The sequence below is a fragment of the Anabrus simplex genome, chromosome 14 (assembly GCF_040414725.1).
Source record: "Anabrus simplex isolate iqAnaSimp1 chromosome 14, ASM4041472v1, whole genome shotgun sequence".
In the NCBI taxonomy this organism is placed as follows: Eukaryota; Metazoa; Arthropoda; class Insecta; order Orthoptera; family Tettigoniidae; genus Anabrus; species Anabrus simplex.
In genome coordinates this window covers 88,215,828-88,237,624 of record NC_090278.1, presented here as the reverse complement: position 1 = coordinate 88,237,624, position 21,797 = coordinate 88,215,828, and the positions used below count along the sequence as shown (strand labels likewise).

At 39.9% G+C, this 21,797-nt stretch overlaps 1 protein-coding gene across 6 annotated transcripts in view; it reads right to left on the bottom strand.

Moving 5' to 3' along the window:
- Positions 1-21,797, bottom strand: part of Pcyt2 (Phosphocholine cytidylyltransferase 2) — a 101,906-nt gene that overhangs the window by 10,026 nt on the left and 70,083 nt on the right. For all 6 annotated transcript variants that reach the window (XM_067158307.2, XM_067158303.2, XM_067158304.2 and 3 more), the window contains 4 exons: positions 19,078-19,194; positions 14,069-14,220; positions 13,221-13,442; positions 145-312 (listed from right to left, as the gene is read on the bottom strand). In XM_067158307.2, coding sequence (XP_067014408.1) covers positions 145-312; positions 13,221-13,442; positions 14,069-14,220; positions 19,078-19,194 — 659 coding nt within the window. The remainder of the gene's footprint in view (positions 1-144; positions 313-13,220; positions 13,443-14,068; positions 14,221-19,077; positions 19,195-21,797) is intronic.

The following is a 21,797-nucleotide window of genomic DNA, read 5'->3' as shown; positions in this document are numbered from 1 at the left end:
CACTCCTTCTTGCAGTGCCTGTAATCTGTTTTGCATTCTGTTGTTTTGTTTCTCTAAATGGGCTAACAGTGGCCCTAATTGGCCAAAACAATATGTATTATAATAATAAAACCAATACTTAACAGTAATGAATTTGAGGCTTACCAGTCGTCCCTCCCGGCCGAAAAGTAGTAGAAAGGCATCTATAAAGTCCCGAGATTTCTCCTCCCATTTCTGAAGCATGTCGAACTTCTTCTCCCCTATGTTCTCCATCACCCGTTTCCCCTTGTCCTTCAACTCGTCCATCTTGTTCTGCAACCTGAACTTCTTCTCCTGAAACAGACACACACATCACTGTCAGATATGCAGACGTGCTCACAAAAGGGAAAAAGAAAGAACACTGATTCTTACAAAAAGGCAGGCTATGTGTTCTGAAAATGCAACCCTACAAATGCAAGCCATATACAGAAAGATAGGAATATGAAAAGGAAAGCATGATAGGATGAACATGGCAGGTCATTATGGTAAGACGAGACAAGGACAAACACAAAAAGACATATTTGTTTTGTCACTCGTCTGTTACTTTCCAGGACTTAAACTGATCCATAGGAATCATTTTCACCTCTATTCATCTATATCTGTTTATCTGGCTTACTTCTTAATATTCTTAAGGCATAATGTTTGTCCTACGTCTTCTCCTTTGCGACCTTCAATTTTGCCTTACAGAAACTTATAGGCCTGTACATAAAGTCCATTACATATTCTCTGAGAAAATGAAAATCTACAGCTTGTTTCCAGTCATTTGACCGGGTCAGGACTGGAATGAGAACGAAGCCCCATCTAGCGGCGATGATAGGAACTGTGCCGGCTGCCGAACCCTGTTGCACTCCTCAGGCGCAATGACTAATGACTTAACAGATGAAGTGAAATGATACTGGAGAGTGTTGCTGGAAGGAAAAATGACAGGGAAAAACGCAGTACCCGGAGAAAAACCTGTCCCACCTCCGCTTTGTCCAGCACAAATTTCGCATGCTGTGACAGGTATTTGAACCATGGGACCCAGCGGTGAGAGGCCGATGCACTGCCGTCTAAACCACGGAGGCTTCACACATTCTCAGAGAAATATTAACCAATTGCCCAATGAGGCAGAAACTTCAAACTTCGCACAGGTATTCGCTCAAGATTGTAATTTTGCTCAAAAATCATAAAAATGCCAAACGTTAGACAGAGAGTTATTAAATAATACAAAAAGGTTTAGTTATAACTCTGTTCTTAATTTCCTGCTCGATCTGTCTTGCTTTTCCGTACTTTTCCCCCGATACTACAGCTAATGTGACCGCTCTTATCAGGTTGCCCTGGCTCTAGCTGAAGCAAGTAGTTTTGCCTTCTTCCTCCTTTCCCCTTATCCGGGCTCTTCTCCACCTTCCTCTCTCCTTCCACAATTTTGTCCCAGTCCAGGTTTTTTCTTCTTATGCTCCTCTTTATCGATTTGATCCGCCTTGTTCTAGTTCTGCGTCTCGCTCTCTTTCCTCCGAACTTCACCTCCATCATCAGCTTTGGTATTCTTTCCACCTCCATTCTCTTTACATGTCCAAACCATCTTAGTTCACTCCTATCTATTCTCTTATTTATGTTTTCCATTCCGACATCCTTTCTCACATCCTAGTTTCCCACTGTCTGGCTCCATAGCTAAATGGTTAGCGTGCTGGGTTCTCGGGTTCGATTCCCAGCCGGGTCGGGGATTTTAACCTTTACTGGTTAATTCCGATGGCTCGGGGGCTGGGTGTGTGTGGCGTCTTCGGCATTAGAATTCATCATAGTTAGGGCCCCATTCTCATAATTAAAATTCTCATAGACGCGCAGGTCGCCGATACGGCGTCAACTCGAAATACCTGTACCACGCCATTATTATTACTATTAGGTTCCCAATCTGCCTTTCCTTATCTTTCCTATCATACTTCTCAGGCATTTAATTTCACTGGCTTGAATTCTATTCTCCTCCCCGCCCGTCATTATCCAGGTCTCAATATGGGTGCATAATACATTCTATGCTATCTCTTTACACTTCCTTATTCCAGACAAGATTTCTTACACTCTGGTAGAATGCATTGCCCTGTTGCACCCTCTTGCTAATCACCATGTCCAGCCTTGTATTCTGCATTAATTCACTCCCTAAGTATTTGAAACTGTCCACAATTTAAAGGCTTTGACCAGCAATTTTAAAAATGCCTTTCCCTTGTCTTTCTCCTCTTGATACCAACACGTTCTTGCTCTTCTCTGCACTGATTTTCATACCATACTTTTCAACTTTCCCATTCAGCGCTTCAAGTTGTTCTACTACGAGGGGAACTGAACTCGTTCTCTCGTCTCCGAAGTCCATAAACATATCCACAATCCTATGCTTTTCAGTGTAGCAGAGAAATTTAGATATATTTTTTTCTTCAAATGCTAAAGACTGTTTTGTGGGTGACCTTATAAAGATATATGGTCTCTCAAAACTTTTTCACAGAACTTTTTATACTGGATAATTCTTACACATATAATTAGAAGATTTCTTCAATGGTTTAGGTAGCATTAAGCTGAGTCTCAGGAATATTATTTCCATATAAAGCTCAAGCCTTCTACAGTTAAATATAAAATATTTTATGGTAGGGATGTTTTAAAGATAGGTATGGGGTCGATGACCTAGATGTTAGGCCCGGTTAAACAAGAATCATCATCATCATCATCATCATCATCATCATCATCATCATCATCATCAAGATAGGTATGTGGTCCAGCAGACTGTTTTGTGGAACTATTTATGCTCTACCCTTCTTACACAGGTTGTCGATATCCTAAGCGGTTTATGCAACGTGTTCATATTGCATCATGTTCTTTGAGTTGTTTCGCAGATAACTATCATTGCTCGGCGCCCTTTCATCACAGTTCAATATTCAATACACAAATCCTTCCTTGGGAGATCGTGTAGACAACAGCGTAAAAATCTGTCCAGTGGTTCTTTAGTTATAACAGTGCACCAATACCGTATTTACTTGTGTATTAGACCCCCTCGCGTATTAGACTCCCCTGGCTTTTCGAGATGAAGAAAATGAAAAATATGAATCTCGCCTATAAGACCCCCCAACATAATTCGTCAGAGAACGATGACGATTCCACTTCGAAGCGGGTACAAGTCTTATTGCAGCTCTGATGACATCGCACAAATAAATGAATAGACCTAACTTCGTGTCCAACCTCCACATTGCAAGCATTCATCAGTCGTGCTATATATGTCTGTGTTTTGTAGTTAATAATGTCCGCCGGCGTAATGGCTAGCACAATTAGTAGCTGTTTTCGGGGGTCTGACTTTGATTCCCGGTACCGTACTGCCAGAGATTTACGAATGGCAGGAAGGCTGATATGCGGTAAAAGCGGTACCTGTAACTCTCCTCCACTGGGCGTGTCTAAAAAGAGCTGCATCACCTCGGGATGAGGAAACGAGTTTACTTTAGTTGAGATATATTCGCGGTTGTTGCTATTTATACAGCAGGCGAGATCATTAGCAAAGTGGTCGTTTAATATCTCGTAACTCGGGCCATTATAGGTACATATTTGGAGAGAAGTAAGTTTAAAACGTGATAAAAGCTATCCAATTAAAACTATCGCTTTACTCGCCAACGTACCTAACAAATAATAATAATTTTATGTCCCGACGTACTTTAAACGATTTTCGAAGACGCCAAACAAAACATACTAGGGTATGCGTTAATAAAAAAAGAGATAACGAACGTACAAAATTAAATATTATGATAATACAACTCATTACCGCCACAATTGTAGATATCGATAAATGCGGTATATTTTCCTGTTATTTATTTTTATTCTTTCCGTCGAACGTTTGACACTATCAGGGCGATAATATACCTAACCTAAACAATGTGGCCTGTCTTATCTCATGGACAGCTGTTTACGCAAATCCTGATGTGATAAATGTAGAGAACAAGCATGAAATATACTCAAAAATAAGGGTCTGTGTTTCAACAGCCGCAGTTATCAAAAGAATGTTTCCAGTTACTATGTATTACATTCGGAGGTACAACTCGTAACATATGCTAGTTATCAGCTGATGGTTTGGCATGCCTTCTACAGTACGGCTTTATTCGGAAGGAGTGGCTTCTGCTACATATACACCAACTGGGAATATAAGAGACCATCCGGGAATAGATTTACACTGTTTAGACTCTATAGTACGTTAACTGTTGCAATTTTGATGTAGTTTGGTGCTGGTTGCCCATTTTTCACAGTTCCCCCAGCACCTGAAGAGCTGCGCGTCGCTTTTAGCAGGGGACGCCCTAACCTTTTCCGAGGCACCATATTTGCTTTGTCCATATAGGCTATTGTTACGATGGGCTCGCCACACCCAAAGGCATTTTATACCTACTGCCAGGTTCAAAATTAGGCCGCCCCTAACATGGAGACAGACGCCTTTCGTAGCCGCTCCTCTGGAGTACAGACGCTACGGGTATGCCCCTTCCGCCATCTCCGCCGTACCGAAGTCCACCTTCTCCGCCGTAGATGCCGTTGAGGTCTTCACTCGTAACCCTGAGCTGGGACCCATACCAGATGTTACACACCGGGTCAGTGTGCTCTGGGACTCACATAGGCAGGGGCGCCACTCCCTGGGTAGGGCTGCCTCCGAAGAGAGAGTATTTTCAGAAGCTGCTGAACATAAGAACGGATGACAGTCATTCAATGGACGACCAGGAAAGACAATTAGTTGACGAAGAAATGGATAAAGAAATTACAATGAATGAAATTGAAATGGCAGTAAGAAAGATGAAGAATGGAAAAACTGCTGGAATAGATGAAATTTCAGTGGAGATGATAAAGGCAGCTGGAGTTGTAGGCCTGCAGTGGACATATCGGGTTCTCAGGAATGTCTGGGAGAATAAGGAGGTCCCTGAGGATTGGCAAAAAGGAATAATCATCCCAATTTTCAAGAAAGGTGATAAGAAAGTTTTGAAGAACTACAGGGGAATTACTCTAATATCCCATGTTGCTAAGATAATGGAAAGAATACTGGAAAGTAGAATAAGGTTGAGGGTTGAGAAGCAGATACAGGAAAATCAGTTTGGTTTCAGAAGTGGAAGATCAACAATAGAGCCCATTTTCATTATGAGACAACTAATGGAAAAGCATTGGGAGTACGGGAAGGATATGGTGATGACATTCATTGATATTGAAAAGGCATATGACAGTGTCCCTAGGACGAAAGTTTGGGACAGTCTGGTGCAAAAAGGAATTGGACAGGGATTAATAAAAATGATCATGGCATTGTATAAGGAATGTTGTAGTTGCGTGCAAACACAAGTTGGCAGGACAAGTTGGTTCAAAATAACTAGTGGGCTGAGACAGGGAAGTGTTCTATCACCAATCCTGTTTACAATAGTAATGGATGACATCATGAGAACAGCAAAAGCAGCATATGGAGGAAGAGAAATGAACATGATGTTATTTGCAGATGATATTGTGATTTGGGGAGAAGACGACAGGAAGGTTCAAGAACAGTTGAATGTGGTGAATGGGAAGATTGAAGAATGTGGATTGAAAATAAGTGTAGAAAAGAGTAAAACTCTTGTTATGACGAGAGGGGAGAAAGAAGGGAAAGGTCAGATTAGACTTGCAGACAAGCCCCTGGAAGTAGTGGAAACGTTTAAATACCTGGGGAGTGAATTAATGGAGAATGCTCGACTGGATGCTGAGATTAGTAAAAGGATTCAAGCTGGAAGTTGTTTCTATCATAGTGTAAGAAATATGTTATGGGACAAAGATGTGCCAATGGAAGCAAAGGATACTATGTACAAGATGTATTACGTACCCATAACAACTTACGGAGCAGAAACTTGGACAATGACAAAGAAGGATGAGAGTCGAATACAGGCAGCCGAAATGAAATTCTTGAGGAGTATGATACAGAAGAGTAGACGAGACAAAATAAGGAATGAGAAAATCCGGGAAGAAATTGGAGTGGAAAAAATGAATGATAGAATAGAGAAGAGCCGACTAAGATGGTTTGGGCACATAAAGCGAATGAGTGACGAAAGAATGCCAAAAAAGGTGATGGAAATGCAAATCCAAGGAAGGAGAGGCCGTGGACGACCTCGATTGAGATGGAAGGATACCATCCAACGCAGCATTATAGAAAGAAACCTGGACTGGGACACAGTGTTGGAGGAGGAGTGGTGGAAAGACCGAAGAAAGTGGAGAGGAACCATATTTGCCCCTACCCGGCTACAGCTGGATAAAGGGAAATGATGATGATGATGATGAGACTCTATAGTCTGGAACGAAATTATTTCTAAAAGGTTCAAAAAGACGGGACCTCGTATGCTCTTGATTGCAGTGCACGGCTCAAAGAGAATGAAGCATGGCTGGTGCAACTGACGAGAGATAGCAGTGAAGATGATGTCACTTAGAATGCCGAAACGCCGATAGCAAGGCAGGGAAGTTGGCGGCGCAAGGCGATAATTCAAATGAAAGCAGTGATCAGGTTTACTGTGTGGTAGGCCTACTGCTGAACTGACAGAGACAAATGACTGGCCATTAAGTTCTTTTGTATCAATATTTAATGATCTAATAACACGATACCATTATCCCTTTCTTCTACGGGATCGAGTATGAAGCGAGACGGATCTTCATAGCGAGTTTTTATGGCCGTATGCCCTTCCTGACGTCAACCTCACCAGACGAATTATTGAGATGTAACGAATGACGTGATATGAGTAACTAAAGCGGACTTTTATAGGCTATGTACCGTATGCCTAAAAGTCGTGTTCACCCTTTTTTTTGCCTTTTTACGTTTAGAAATACTGCCTTCCGACAAAAATAGCCAGTATAAAATACATTCTAAGTTTGTTAAATAATAGTATAGAATGTTTACATGTACAATTTATAGCTCTTTATAACCTAGAAGTCATGTGTTTGCTGTTCAAAATTTTGAGGTTATCACATATTGGACCCCCCTTTATTATTTTTGGCTGTAAAAGTGGGGGGGAAAAAGGGGTCCAATTCGCAAGTAAATACGGTACATACAGACAAACATACAGTTTTATGCATGTACAGGTTTGTTGCTAAGTTTCTCCGAAAGAAGACTGACACTTCCGTGAATGGGATATTATGTCCCAGTAGTCTTTCAGTTCAGAAGTGCTTGAATCCAAATCACAGAGTTTCTAGAAAATAATACAAGATATCTAAATTAAAATAGGCCTTAGTGTGAATTTCGTATCTCAGCTCGCCCACGTCAAATCATCATCGTTCACCATCTCCAGTTACCCAGTGTGGTGTACGAGTCCCCTCCGCTGTTCTCTCATGACCTCCCTATCTTGCCCTTTCTCCTCAACATCTTCCTTCACCAAATCGGTCAATTTTTCTATGGCTCTGCCTCCTAGTTGTTTTCCTTCTACTTCTCTTGCATATTCCTTTCTTAAGTCGTGCTTCCACTCATCCTTTTTACATGACCAAACCACTTCAGTCTTGCTTTCTGGATCCTCTGTAGTAGGGAGTCTCCGATTCCCACGTCCTCTCAGACTTCTTTCTTCCTGATTTTGTCCTTCCAGATTTTTTGTTTCATGGTGCGTAGGAACTTCATTTCTGCAGTTTGGAGTTTTGAGTTGTCTTGTCTCGTTAATGTCGTAGTTTCCAGGCTAAACTTGAGGATGGGTCTATAACACAATGTCAAATATCGGCTCAAAACTTTGAGACGTTTTTTCACCAGCCGGCTGCAATAGAACACCACAGACATAACACTGGCATAACTTTTCTTACTCACCTTTTGCTGGAATTATTCAGAAAAAGTTTCCTGTAACTGAATACCGAGATGTTTCATGATTGCAAGTTTAATAGAAATCAAATAATGAACAGCTTGCTGAAAACACAGTATAACATGCTGCGAACAATACAACTACTGAGCAACATGCAATAACGAGTGCTAAAACAAAATATTAATTCAAATTATTTTGAAATTCTTTGCAAAACAGACTTGCTCAATTTCACCTAAGAAATAGGGAAACTATGCTAAGGAGAAGAAAACTATGACACCTGATGACCACTTTCTCCTTAGGAGAAGCAAATTAAAACCCAGGCTCACCGCAGTTGGCTGGCTTGAGACATGGGCATTGGGAGTGAATCTACACATTACTAATGTTTCTATTACCGAACTATTTAGTTATGCATAGAAAGTAATAAACAAGCCAGCAAATTCAGCACATTAGCAACAGACCATAAAACAGCCTGTGAGGAAGATTGTTCGGGGGCGTTTCACGCATTAAGTTCCAGGATCCTTACTTAATTTATAATAATGTAAGAAATTTATTTTAACTTGACTTATTTAATACAGTACAAGATGTTAACGTTGTGCCATTTCACCGTTCTATAGTTGCAGTATTAGGAACAAAAATGGCGTTCCAGCCATTAAAGGATCAATATAAAAGCAATTAACAGCGGTACGAGTCGAAAAGATAATAATTTCAACCGGCAATCACCGAAAGAACCATTCGTAGAAGGCGGTGAGAAAGAATGACAGGAGCGGATTATTTAAACTGATTATTGAAAAAAGACTTCCATTAGAACATAAAAACTCAATCCAGCACCGCAGCGAAGAAAGGACGGAATCGTGTAAAGAAACGAGTTACAGATTTTATAATCAATTATTGAAGAAAGAATTAAATCCGCGACAGCCCGCTCAACGTCAGCTGTAGGTTGACATATATACGTGAAATTATAGACCACCTATAAGGAAACGTCAAGTTGGTTCAGTACTACGTCACAGTTGGGCTCGGAAACATTATATTTTGCCCGATACTGCACAACGTAGAGAGAGCGGATTTCAACTGGCTATAAAGTGCAATTTTAAAAGCACAGAAAATTTACATCCGTTTAGCAAGCAAGAGAGTTGGCAAATAAGAGCACATTTAGAGCTATTATAGTCAAATTAGACGGCCCAGAACACATATATTTCTTTATCATTGGTAGTACGAAGCAGATTACGGCATGTCTAAATCAACTAATGCATTGTGTTATTCTGTCCCTGACGTTCTGAAGACCACTATGATGTTCTAAGAGGCTGAGGCAGAGACTACTCCGACTATGGTGGCGCTTCACGAGATTGATGACCCAGGAGGGTGATAATCAGCTGAGAGGACGAGATGGACCCGATTACCTAAGCCGAACCATGGAGCGAGGTCTACCATTCCCGATGAACAACAGCGAGATGGGAGTCACTACCCAATAAGCAAAGTTAAGTCCCCTATGAGTCATTTCGTAAGTAGAAACCTTTATTCTTTTGGCTATATGTGAAATGCTTTATGACATTGTGCGTGCGTAGATATTATTCAAGTGTAGTTACAAGGAAGTAGGTATTCATCTGAAGTTACCGTTAATCCCATACATAGGTGTAAAATACCAGTGAATGCCGTTCGCAAGTTTATCAATATGGTGTTAGAGAAGTGATTGATATTTTAAATCGTTGTCAGTGAAGTGTTAGAATATTATGTGGAGGTTAATATACAAGTGTGATGGCTTTAACAAAATAACAAGCGTGAAGATCGTATTTAGGGAATGTTTACGACAAAGTATAGTAGCACAGTTTAATGTTGTGATGTGCTTTTCTTTGATACTATGACGGTAAGGATAATGTTTTATATGTGTAGGTTATGGCACATATGCTGCGTATTTGATGAAATGAGTGCCTTGAGATGCACTAATATGAATGCTACGTGATAATTGAAGTGATAAATGGTGAATGAAATAATAATATGAGTTGATAGTAGATTATGATGGTGATGGTTATTGTTATTTGGAAAGTTGGTCATAGTATGTGTAAATTGCGCATGCTAAGGTATATATTGAAACGTACTGTTTTCAATTGCTGTTTTTATTCCCTGATATATAAAATAGGTTAGGATACGATTTCAAATGCCATCAATATAGAGTTAATTGAGTATGTAGGATCATCAGAGGAGCCGAGAGGCCAATAACGTTAATATTTAGGCCTTCACTGACTTATCTACGATCATTTTCGAGTATTCTCACATACGGCAATTTAATTTATGGTTTTACGGGAGCAGTTTGACACATCACTGGTAACTTAGTCATACATATATGGATTTTAGATGAAGGTAGAGTCTTCTAATATATCAATTTTTCCACTTACGGTATTATTTGTTGGAAAGTTAGTTAAATACACTTGGCAATGCTACATTCAGCCAGATACGCATTTTAATTGAATTTCAACCATGAATTAAAATAATAATTGAGTGATTTAGCCACATAAGCCTTATGATAGAATTAATTTGAGATTACTTACGACTTAAAGTGGACTTGAATTTGCTTATATGGAGGTCAGTCAACATGAAATATGGAAAGATTATGGAAATTTTCAAACTTAAATTAATGGAAATCCCTAAAGAACAAACTTTACTTTCTCACACGATTTTCCTACTGTGCATGGACATGGATGTGAAGTTTTCGGTAAAGTGATATTCATTTCTCGTCACATGTGAATTTTAGTTCAAATGATAGAATTTTTGGTAATTTTGAGGAGCAATCCAGCTCAATAAGGAAAGATTCCAGACCTTATTTAATTAATTAATTAATTATTGGCTATTTCCACTGCGTTTTCACATTCTTAATTGAAACCATAATTTGAAATATTGTATATAGTAGGGAGTATAGTTTTGTTTTCACTTAAACCAATTGGATGCATCTAATTATTTCAACTATATTGAATAATTTTTCACTTGATTATATATAATTTAATTTTTCCTTTTCATTTGATTTTTATGGATAGTACTTAATTACAACATAATATTTCGACAGGCCAGAAATAGTGTATAGATGAATGAGGCCTGATTTCCATTTATTTGTTAAAGTTTTTTTCAAACCTGTTTTCTTTCAATGCAACATAATTACGGCACATGGAGATGCTGATTGCGTTATGAAACCATCTACATTATATGAGACAATTTCTAACAATACTTTACGTAATTTTTTAATGATACTTAGAGTGATTTGCTAATAAAAGCTGAGTAGTGAAAATATAAAAATTCTTTTAATGCCTACTTAGAATAAGAGCTAGATATAAGGCTATAATAACTTTATTTCTGATTGCGATTTCGATAGCGACATGCACAAATTTCTTGAAATGCCGTAATAACCTGGATTTTGCGATAAATTTCATCGACATGCGAGTATGGTATCCAACTGGTAGCGTGTTGGAGACGTCCTTCTGCGTAGGTTGAGATTTACCATAGACCATCGGCGTACTTTCTCACGCGGAACTCACAACCCAGCAATATTAGATAGATGGAATCGTTATTAAGAGCTAGTCTGGAACTCATGTATCCCCACCTGGACGCGGGAGCGGTGCAACGTATTAGTTAAAAATAGTTTAGACATGTTTTGCCCCTTCTGTGGGGCATCATCAGTCATATCAAATACCTCAAAATTCTACCAGACATCTGGTTGGAAATTATAAAAAATATGTTGCACGAGTGAATACATGTTTAACTAATATGTTAACATCTTGTACTGTATTAAATAGGTTGAGTTAAAATAAATTTCTTATATTATTATAAATTAAGTTTCTTTCAATACAGAGAAAATGATTTTCATCACTTGTAAGGATCCTTACTGCCGGTCAATTGCATGATGAAAAGTGAACAGTAAATCGAAATAGTGCAAAGGAGAGTTCTTCATGAACCGCAGGAATGGTTTCCAGATAGAGATGAAATTTGGCTCCTTGCCATGCTTCAAAGATCGTTGGGAGAAATTCTTCAGACATAACAATATTCATGTACTGGAGTAAGCAGGAAAGTCCAAGAGAAAACTTGGACTATTTGCGCAAAAGATATTCACAAAATTTGACTGTTTCACGTGATGGAGTCTCTAAATGGAGTGTGGAATCATGAAGCTGTGCTCAAAGCTTCTGGATTCTATGACACATCATAACTTATGAACAGAAAGGAGGACACATTGGCTATCAAGGAAGATCAAGGGTTTGTAATCGATCAATTAAGTGAAAAAAGAAAAAGAAAAAATGTGTAAGTCATTGTCATGATCCCATTAACCAGTCAGTGTGGAGTGCAATGAGTATCGTACACAGTGGAGCAACGAGCTGTCATTGCATGGTAATGCGAGAATTGCACTGCCAGCTAACAGTTACCGTCTTCCACATTGTTTCCATTTTGACTTGTTTCTCCTTGTAGTGGAAGGTTTGAATTCTCGATTCATATACTGTGATCTCTACTTCGATAGTGTTTTGCTCTCTGAAATTTGAGTGATATTACAAGGAATGTCTATTTCTACCAGCAAATGCATTTTTTTCATTATCTAGTGACTACTATACAAACTTCTTGCATTATATCCTCCTTTTTACCTCTCGATGAAGAACCGGGCTGTCAACATAAGCATAACTGTGTTTACTAAGAGCTTTTGAGAGAGTTGTTTCTCAATCTTGTAAGCTGCCGTCTTGCACTTGCTAGTCACGAGTGGAAGGAAGTGCAGGTTATCAGGTAGGAAAATAATGTTTCAGAAGAAGAGCAGTCAAGCGATTCTGATGAAAGTTTGTTACATTTAGATGGTGATTTGAATGATGTAAGACAACACTGAAGTGTGCAAAGTCTTCGGTTCTGCATCAAATAACGGTGACAGCGTGTGATACGTTTCGATGGGAGGATAGGTCAAGTTACACAGATCAAAGAGAACAGTTCTTTAGGAAACATAGGACCTCAGAATGAAGCAAAGGTGTGAAAGTTTTTACAACGTCCTTTACAAATAAGTTAATAGAAATTACTGTAGTCTCTAAGAGGTCCCTGCGCTGAGGGATATTTCAAGGTATTCCACACCAAAGTGAACAATTAAGGTAAGAATGCATCATATTTTCTGAAAGAATTGAGTTAGCACAGATGTTAAATGACTAAGTGAAGTCCTGCACGATTCTGAGGAAATTTAAGTACCTCACTTAGAATCCTCCAACAGCACAGAGACGACCATGCTGAGAGGTTAATTCACCAAAATGCTAAGAACACTGGCAATGAACATTCACATGGAATAAGGTTTCCTTATATTTCAATTTATGCATTAATCTTGATACAGCTGGTGCTAGCCTAAAAACAAAACACACACAACGTGCAACTACAAGCTTCAACTTTCACAAGTGGCACTTTGAATATAAAAATGTTGTGGCCACCTCCAAGACTCACGTTGAGGAAGGACACGTTCAGATCCTTGGCGCTGTACCCTCGGGCTAGATTACGCCTCACGTAGATGTCGTAGTCGCGCACGATCCTCGCTACAATGTCCGATGTCGACACTCCTTCCGTGCGTTCTGTCGCCACAAACATCCCCTTGGCTTTTAGCGAGGCATAGATATCTGTGCAGTTATCGGATGAGTACGGAATTTCATCGTGTGCCACAAAGTCAATCTGAAAGTGGAAGGTAACATGGAATTACCAGAAAGAAGATTACTATCAAATAAACTTGGATAACTGGTTAAATTTACATACCACAACAGATTATAAAACAAAATATGACCAGTTTTTATTTCAAGACAGCTGAGTGTGTGGTTGATTGTTTGTTATGTCTGAATGCATTGGTTTTAACAATTAGTTTTGGAAAAAAATATATATAATAATTTCATAAACATAAGTATATGTAAAGATAGGCATAGACTAATATTTGCTGCAAAATCATAAAATAGGAAAATGTTCATTAGTATTACATAACAATTTGTACGCCACATCTTCGATTTGGTTACATTCGTTGACTTTCTGCACACCTGTAACAACCAGCCATGAGGTCAATAGGTCAATTCTCTTCTGTACCTGCACACATCACAACAGAAAACTTGCGGTGATGAAACAGGGGAATGTAAACAATGGAATATGCCTATCGTAGAATCTAACTAGTGTTTAGGTAATTATTGTCTAGACAAAGAAATCAGGAATGACTAGTTTCAGATTAAGAAAAAAACTCCAAAAGCTTTTCTCTGCTGTACTTGCCTTTGGTGCAGACCTCTCTTACATAGTCTAACACATTCTGGACAACTCACCTTGTGCTTAGTAAGGAAATCATCATCCAGCTCCCAGGGCGCATCTCGTACCACCTCGTCCACGTAACGACAGTGCCGCACTGCTTCATAACGCTCGTCATCTGTCATCACCGTCCTCCCTTTCCTACTGTGCGTCAAGGCATCGTTGCACACTGCAACAAACGGGTGAAGTTAAAATCTTGAAACAGAAGAGTGTAACACAATGGCACTGACCATACAGCACATAGCTTGCCACCAAGATTATACATAATAACTGTAATGATATCAATGATATCTTGAAGGAAGTACAAGAGAGTCTCGATTATCCGAATTAATGTGTACCAAGACTACCGCAGAAGAGCAAAAAAAAAGTTCCTCGAAAACTGGTATAGGGAAAGAAAAATTTAAAGACTCTTCTAGTGTTTGGGTATAATGTATATATCGCCGAGCGTATTTCACTTACGGTTATGTTTAATGTCTCGAATGACAGATGAAAGAGGAGACTACCTGTTGCAATAAAACCGAAAATCTGAAACGTACTTTTCATGAAATAGTGCTAAATATGTGACGTAACACGTATACTCTGTTATAAGATGGCGCTGTGTTGACACGCGTTCAGCTGTCGTCGTGAATACTTAGTGGTCAGTTGTACAGAATAACAAATTTAATCACGGAAAAGAAAGATTTTATTAGGATTCAGCAAAAACGTGCAAAAGTAAGAGCTGAAACGAGAAAAGTGGATGATGGAACTAATTAAAAAAATGAACCGAAAAGAGCGTAATAGGTGTTGCTATGAGAAACTGAAACAGCAAAAATAATTCAATAAGCCAAACTACAAAACCCTCAAAGCCCTGCAGCTGATACAACAGTAATGACCTACCGCCAATTAAAAAAAAAAAAAAAAAACGTGCAAGCGGCCGTGGCCTTAAGGTACAGCCCCAACATTTGCCTGGTGTGAAAATGGGAAACCACGGAAGATCATTTTCAGGGTTGCCGACAGTGGGGTTCAAACCCCCCCGATCTCCCAAATACTGGCCGCACTTAAGCGACTGCAGCTATCGAGAGCTCATCTTCTAGCGTTACCACAACATGTCTTTTTCTCCACTGTTCTAACAGACAGCCGACATAATGATTACAGTACAGTTAATGTGAAACGATTTGAGCGGCAAAACAATGGAAGAAGTCGCATTTCGCAGTCAGATTTGAGCCATGAAACAATTCAATAGTTTAGCGCTGATGGAAATGCAATATTTTTATTTTATTGGATTGGTTAACACTGAACTTTGATTAGTCGAGACACGGATATTCAAGACTACTGTAGCTGTATATCACTACTCAGGTAATAAATCAAATTGGAATGGCACAAAAAAATAACTGTTAGGTAAATGCAGTGCTTCAATTTGGCAGTATGCAACAGTACGCAGTGGATATTACTTGGAATATTCCTACCATATTTCACATGAGGCATTAATGGCTTAAAATCGAGCTTATTTGTCTGCTTTTGTTAAGTTTCCATACATATAATGCAGAACGAGCACGACTGAAGTTTCTCTAAACTGCGGATCTAGAATCATAATTCTAGTCTTATTAACCATTTTGTGTCATCAGTTCAGAGTTGAGGAAAAAGAAAGAGAGAATCTTTGTCCTGCTGTTTCTTGTCCTTCCACATTTTGACTAATGGAATACAACAGAGGAGGGTGTTGGTTTTCTCACCCTTCAACAAACTGTTTTTGTCAAGAACAATCTACCATTACTATCAACTGACCAGCAAACAATAGTAAATAGCTAACCATCATAGTTAATTTGGTGTTAATGTATGTTTAAATTTAACTGCTTCTGTTGTCTTTTAAATCATTTGAAAACCATAAAGCACCTGTTTTGTGCTGCCGAAACAAGCGAGTTCGCAGTTATTCAGTAGTAACAAGAGATGCACGTGGTTCACGAGCTAGAGAAGTGAAATGAAGAAAATAACTAACAATTTTGTACCGATGCGCAATAAAAGAAAGCGTGACGATTCTTTTGAAGTATCTCCTGAACCTGTGAACAGTGAATTAAGTGAATGTGAAGAAAACATCGCAAATGCCGACAGATTTACTGTAGTTCAAGAGGGAATCAATTCCGGCAATGATGGGCCCGATTGCTGGACATTAGGTCCAAAAAATTACTTCTTCCAGAGAAACGAGCGGCTTTATGCGAAAAATAAAATGCTAGGTTGTAAGGCGTGCCAAGGTTTTACAGTTTAGGACCAGAAAAACAAATAAAAGTGAAAATTTCTTCAGAGTATGCCAGTAGTGAAATCACCGGGCGAGTTCAACGTGCGGTTAGGAGCGCGCAGCTGTGAGCTCGCATCCGGGAGATAGTGGGTTCGAACCCCACTGTCGGCAGCCCTGAAGATGGTTTTCCGTGGTTTCCCATTTTCACACCCGGCAAATGCTACGGCTGTACCTTAATTAAGGCCACGGCCGCTTCCTTCCCATTCCTAGGCCTTTCCTGTCCCATCGTCGCCATAAGACCTGTGTGTTGGTGCAACGTAAAACAAATAGCAAAAAAAAATCACTATCTTGGGAAGAGAAGAGATTCAGTTTATGAAGAAGTACCGCCTTTTTTTTCTTTTTAGAAAAAAGCCACTGGGTAAATTAATATACTTTTTTTAAAGTTGTAAACGTATTTACGAGTAAATTTGTTGGGATTGGCCCCTCGTCTCGTAGAAAAAGGACCACAGTCCCTCAAAGGTTGAGAAACCACTGGTCTAGGCACAAAGCCTAGAAATATCTGGAACAAACTGAAGAAAGTTTTATTTGAAAGGCTATTTTCCACTCACGACAACTGCTGGCCAGCGCAGTGTGCTATTACCCCCGCCCACAACATGCTCTGATATATATATATCACTTTATATTTGGAGGGCTCAGTGCCAGAGGCAACTAAGCACCACTTGCCACATTTTGAGCAAATAAAGGATAAAGTCAACAAGGGATTTAAAATTATAGCAGCTTTCAAAATAATTTATTGAAGCATCTGGACAATGGGAAAAGTATCCTCTTTCATAATGGAAAGTATTCCAAAGTTACTCTTACGCTAATATGCATATTAGTACTACAAATTCTACAAATTATGTCCTCAAAAAATAACTATAACATGCCCTCTTACGGCAGATAAACTGGCCAGGAAAGAGGCAGAAACACATTTTATATGCCCAGAATCTGATGAGGGATTTCCTATAGACAAGCCCGACACCACATAGGAAAATGGGTAAAAAAGAAACAAATGGAGAAGTGGAAAAATACTACAGGATGCAGGCTTGCAAAGGAACTGATAAAAGGACCAAACCAGAAGCACACTAAAGAACTGCTGAAATTCAGCAGAGAAAATATAAGACTGGTAGTAGGACTGTTGACAGGACAGTACCGTCTGAAAAAAAACCCTACATAGAAATGGAGTAATAAGAGTCAATATATGTAGGAAATGCAATGAAGCAGAGGAATCAGCTGAACACATATTTTTCGAATGTGAGGCGCTGGGAAGAACCAGACTCTCCACTCTAGGACTACCAGGTGAAGAGAGAGAAAAATCCAAGAAGACCCAATAAGAACAACCTGCAGCTTTGTGAAGGGAGCAGGTATATCTAGGTGGGAATGAAGGAAAAACATGGTAGCGAAAGATCTTAGAGATCTATGCTAATTAGGAACTAATATTCAGATGCCCCATGAAGAAAAGAAGAAGAAGATAGCATGCCCTCTGACAGTCAGTATATTCTAGGGTGTAAAGATAATGGGGAGATTTTTCTCTCTCTCTTTGGATAATTGCTCATACACTACCACAGGAATTAAACTATAATATGCCCTCTTCATTGTGATCTGCTACTGCCTCCTCTGTTGCCGGATGTCTGTAGAACTGAGATGAATGGGAGGGATATACTTCAACAGCTCCAATAGGTCAGTCTTCTTTGCAGTTGTTATCCTGTGCCCTTGAGGACACAAGAGTGGAGTTGTGCCCCTAAATCCACTTGGGCGACCAACTGTTCTCTTACTCAGGACGGTCACTGGAACAAGTTCTTGAAAGTTGTAGAAAGCTGTGAACTTATGTGGACTGTCTTTATGGAGAACAATGTGTCGAATCTGAAACCACTACACTTTTCGTCCTGCAATAGATATTTTTCTGTTAGTGATCTCATTCTGAAGTTCTTTGCAGGAACAGAACATGCTACTGTCCATGTGAGTGACATGCAAATGGGGTTCCTTCTTTTTTGCTGGTACAATGACAGTCAAAACATCAGGCATACCTGATTCATTAATAGAGTTATTTTCTTCTGTATGATGTGTCCTATCGTCGTCGCTAACAGTAGATAAGTTGGATACCGATGAGCTCTTGTGTAATAACACCACTATCTCAGAACTTAGTCATGTATGGCTCACACATCACATCATAATTTATAACTCCAGCTTTCCTAGCGGTATGGTTACGAGAGCAAGGAGTAAGGGAGTAAGTACTATCAAACCACTCTCCAATAATTAAAGTCCGAACACACACATTAACTTTCACCTCTTTTTCTCTTTTTTCCACAGGCATCCACCTTTTGCGACTATATTGTGCCATACAACCAAGACCGTACCGTCATATAACTTTTACCAACAACATCAACAGTGTCATTTTCAAATTGCAGCAGCTGTTACAAAGCAACAAAGGATGTTCCCCCAACTCCTCGGCAAATTGTACATAATCCAATCCACGTTACAGAAACAGTAAAGTTGTTAGTCATAAGTGGCACAGATAGAACACGATCCCTTCTACTCATTACACTGAAAATGTCAAAATGAACCATGATGGCGCTTAGTCACTTCTGGCATTGAGCCACTTATTTATAACAACAACACTTTTAGTGCCTCCAATACCATGAACCCAAATAGTATAAATGTAGAACAAAACATCAGTAAGCAGTGAAAATTAGTTTCAGCCAACTATCCTTTCATAAAAATGACTAACTATAATTTACACATACTGACGTGTGTTCACATAGCCGATAGCTTACTCACCTCCAACAATGAGATAAACATTGGGGAAGACGTTCTTCGCCTGCATCAGCTGCCGGGCATGGCCCTGGTGGAACAAGTCGTAGATCCCATCTGCGTACACTCGGATGGGACGGTTCGCTGTCAACAACAGAGGACTACATCAGACTGAGTAATGCAGACAACTCGAGTAGTAACAAAAAACACTTCCTTTTAATAGTCAGAGAGACAGACAAGCAGCAAAGGGCATAAGGAAAGTGTAAATATGCACTGCCCACTTCTTTTGCAATTCAAAAGGAGCCGCAAAAGATAATTACGGCGGTCAGCAAAGACTGGACAAAAACGTTCAGAAAAACTAAATGTTCTCTCCAACATAGCCGATAGTGTAATATTGAGGCTTTCCAACAAACTCTTGACATTGATCGCTTATGAACGAAGAAACCCTATGGTTTAAAGAATATACCAAGCTGTATATTTTGGTAACATGCACAGTAAAAATGAATCGCTGCCTCCTGGCATAAGCTTTTTCTTCCATGCGATGCATTTTATTAGATAATTGAGGTTATATTATGGAAGGTAACAACCACTTTCTACAATCTTCATTCAGTTAAAATTAAGGCGGTGTTGATATTTTTTGCAAAAAAAAATTATAATTGTCTATTTATTTATTTTGCTACACCATTTCCCAAAGGAAGAGCCTATTTCTCCAGGCCAGTCCATTAACAAATACAACAAAACATACCACCACAGGCCACTCCTGTACAAAATCTGAAAGCAATACATAAGTCAGCGCATGCAAATTGAGGAAAAAGTCGAAGTGTTCATGTACGGACAGTGAAATGTCTACCGGAAACAACCTTAAATTTAAATAATAGAAAGGAAGAAACGAGTGACAAATCGACCCACATGTAGATCGAATGTCCAGTGTTCTAATAATGAACCATGTGCATGTGTGTTGTGTCTCATCAATCCGCGAGTGCGCCACTCAATACTGTCAGCTGCGAGTCAGCTGACTCATATAACATGAGCTTGCCATTGCTGTCATTTGATACACTCGGACAGTTAAATGAATCTATACACTTCTTCAAAGCATACGCTCAGCGATCATGTCCAAACTGGTCTTCTGCAGTACCCAAAGTGCACATAATGTGCTCTGCAGTATTACAAGTGGACGAAGTCCCTCAGCGCACAGTCATGGTGGTGGCTGCACAATTAGTGGCACTGCAGAATTCATAAGTGATTGTATCGCACAATGCAGCTGGGATTTTTCTCCTACCAGCTCGTTCAATCCTGTCGGACAGCACACTTTGCCTGCCCAGCCATGGTTTTGTTGCAATTGTGTCTTCCTGTTTCTACTTCACTATCACGTCCCTAATGTCGACTTGGACAATTTGAGAAGAATGGAACAGGCCCTGGGTTCATATATCACTGTCGGCAGCCATGAAAATAGTTTTCCATCTTTTCCCATTTTCACACCAGACAAATGCTGGAGCTTTACCTTAATTAAGGCCATGGCCGCTTCCTTCCCACGCCTAACCCTTCCTTTCCTATCGTGTCGTCGCCATAAGACGTATGTGTGTTGGTACAATGTAAAGCAAATTCTAAAACAAACAAAAGAAAAAGAACTCACCCTGACTGACTGCGATAAAAATGAAATGGCATGTGGCTTTTAGTGTCAGGAGTGTAAGATGTAAAGTTCGGCTCGCCAGGTGCAGGTCTTTTAAATTGACACCCGTAGGCGACCTGCACATCGTGATGAGGATGAAATGATGCTGAAAACAACACACACATCCAGCCCCCCTGCCAGCGAAATTAACCAATTATGGTTAAAATTCCCGACACTGTCAGGAAATGAACGCGAGATCCCTGTGACCAACGGCCAGCACGTTAACCATTTGGCCATGGAGCCGGACACCGACTGTGATAACCAATAGCCATTCCACATTCAAAGTCACTGATCTCCATTGCCCCACCCATTCTACAGGTATTATCGCCACGGGCATTCCATGCCAAGCCGGTACCAAAGCGAAGGGAACATCCTTGACGTGAGGTCTTGCAGGGCGAGCCTCAAAGTGACACCGACTGACTGCCTCAGAACACGCGTTGCTAACAAATATCTTCCTCCTCTACGAAGACTTCCGTGTATCCTAGTAACTAAAACAGTACGCACTTGTTTTTAGTTCTTTTCAGTGCATTTAGGACGTCACATAACTGTGTCGAAAATTATTGTGGAAGGCAAATTCTTTAAGATGTACCTATAAACAGATGTCTTTCTCCAATAGTGAACAGTGAAGTGGCAATTTGGTAACATTTCAGTGGGTGCTCCCGAGCCTGCACGCTTTGCATGGCGGTCAACACCAACCACACCAACTCCGTCATGTTGTTAGTTCTAAGAAGAGCCAGTGATGGACGAGGTTATTAGAAGGAAGTTTGCTTTTTCTGATGCATCATTCCTGTCTCCATGCTAAGCATGCTACCAGGCAGAAATGATGTTTATGTATTGGTAGAGGTAATAGATTGAAGGAGGCCGAAGGAAAAGCCCCCCATCAGCTGGAATAGAAAAATGCCTACAAGTAAAAATCTGGCAAACATCCTATAATACATGCAAGGATGTGGTTTGGAATCAGGTTTGTTGTTACATTATGAGGAGGCCATGCAAAATAGCTCAGTCCACTACCATGCTGTGAACCTGTCCCTCTTTGCACTGCTGCAACAAGTGCAGGCCTTGCCAGCTACCAAGCAAC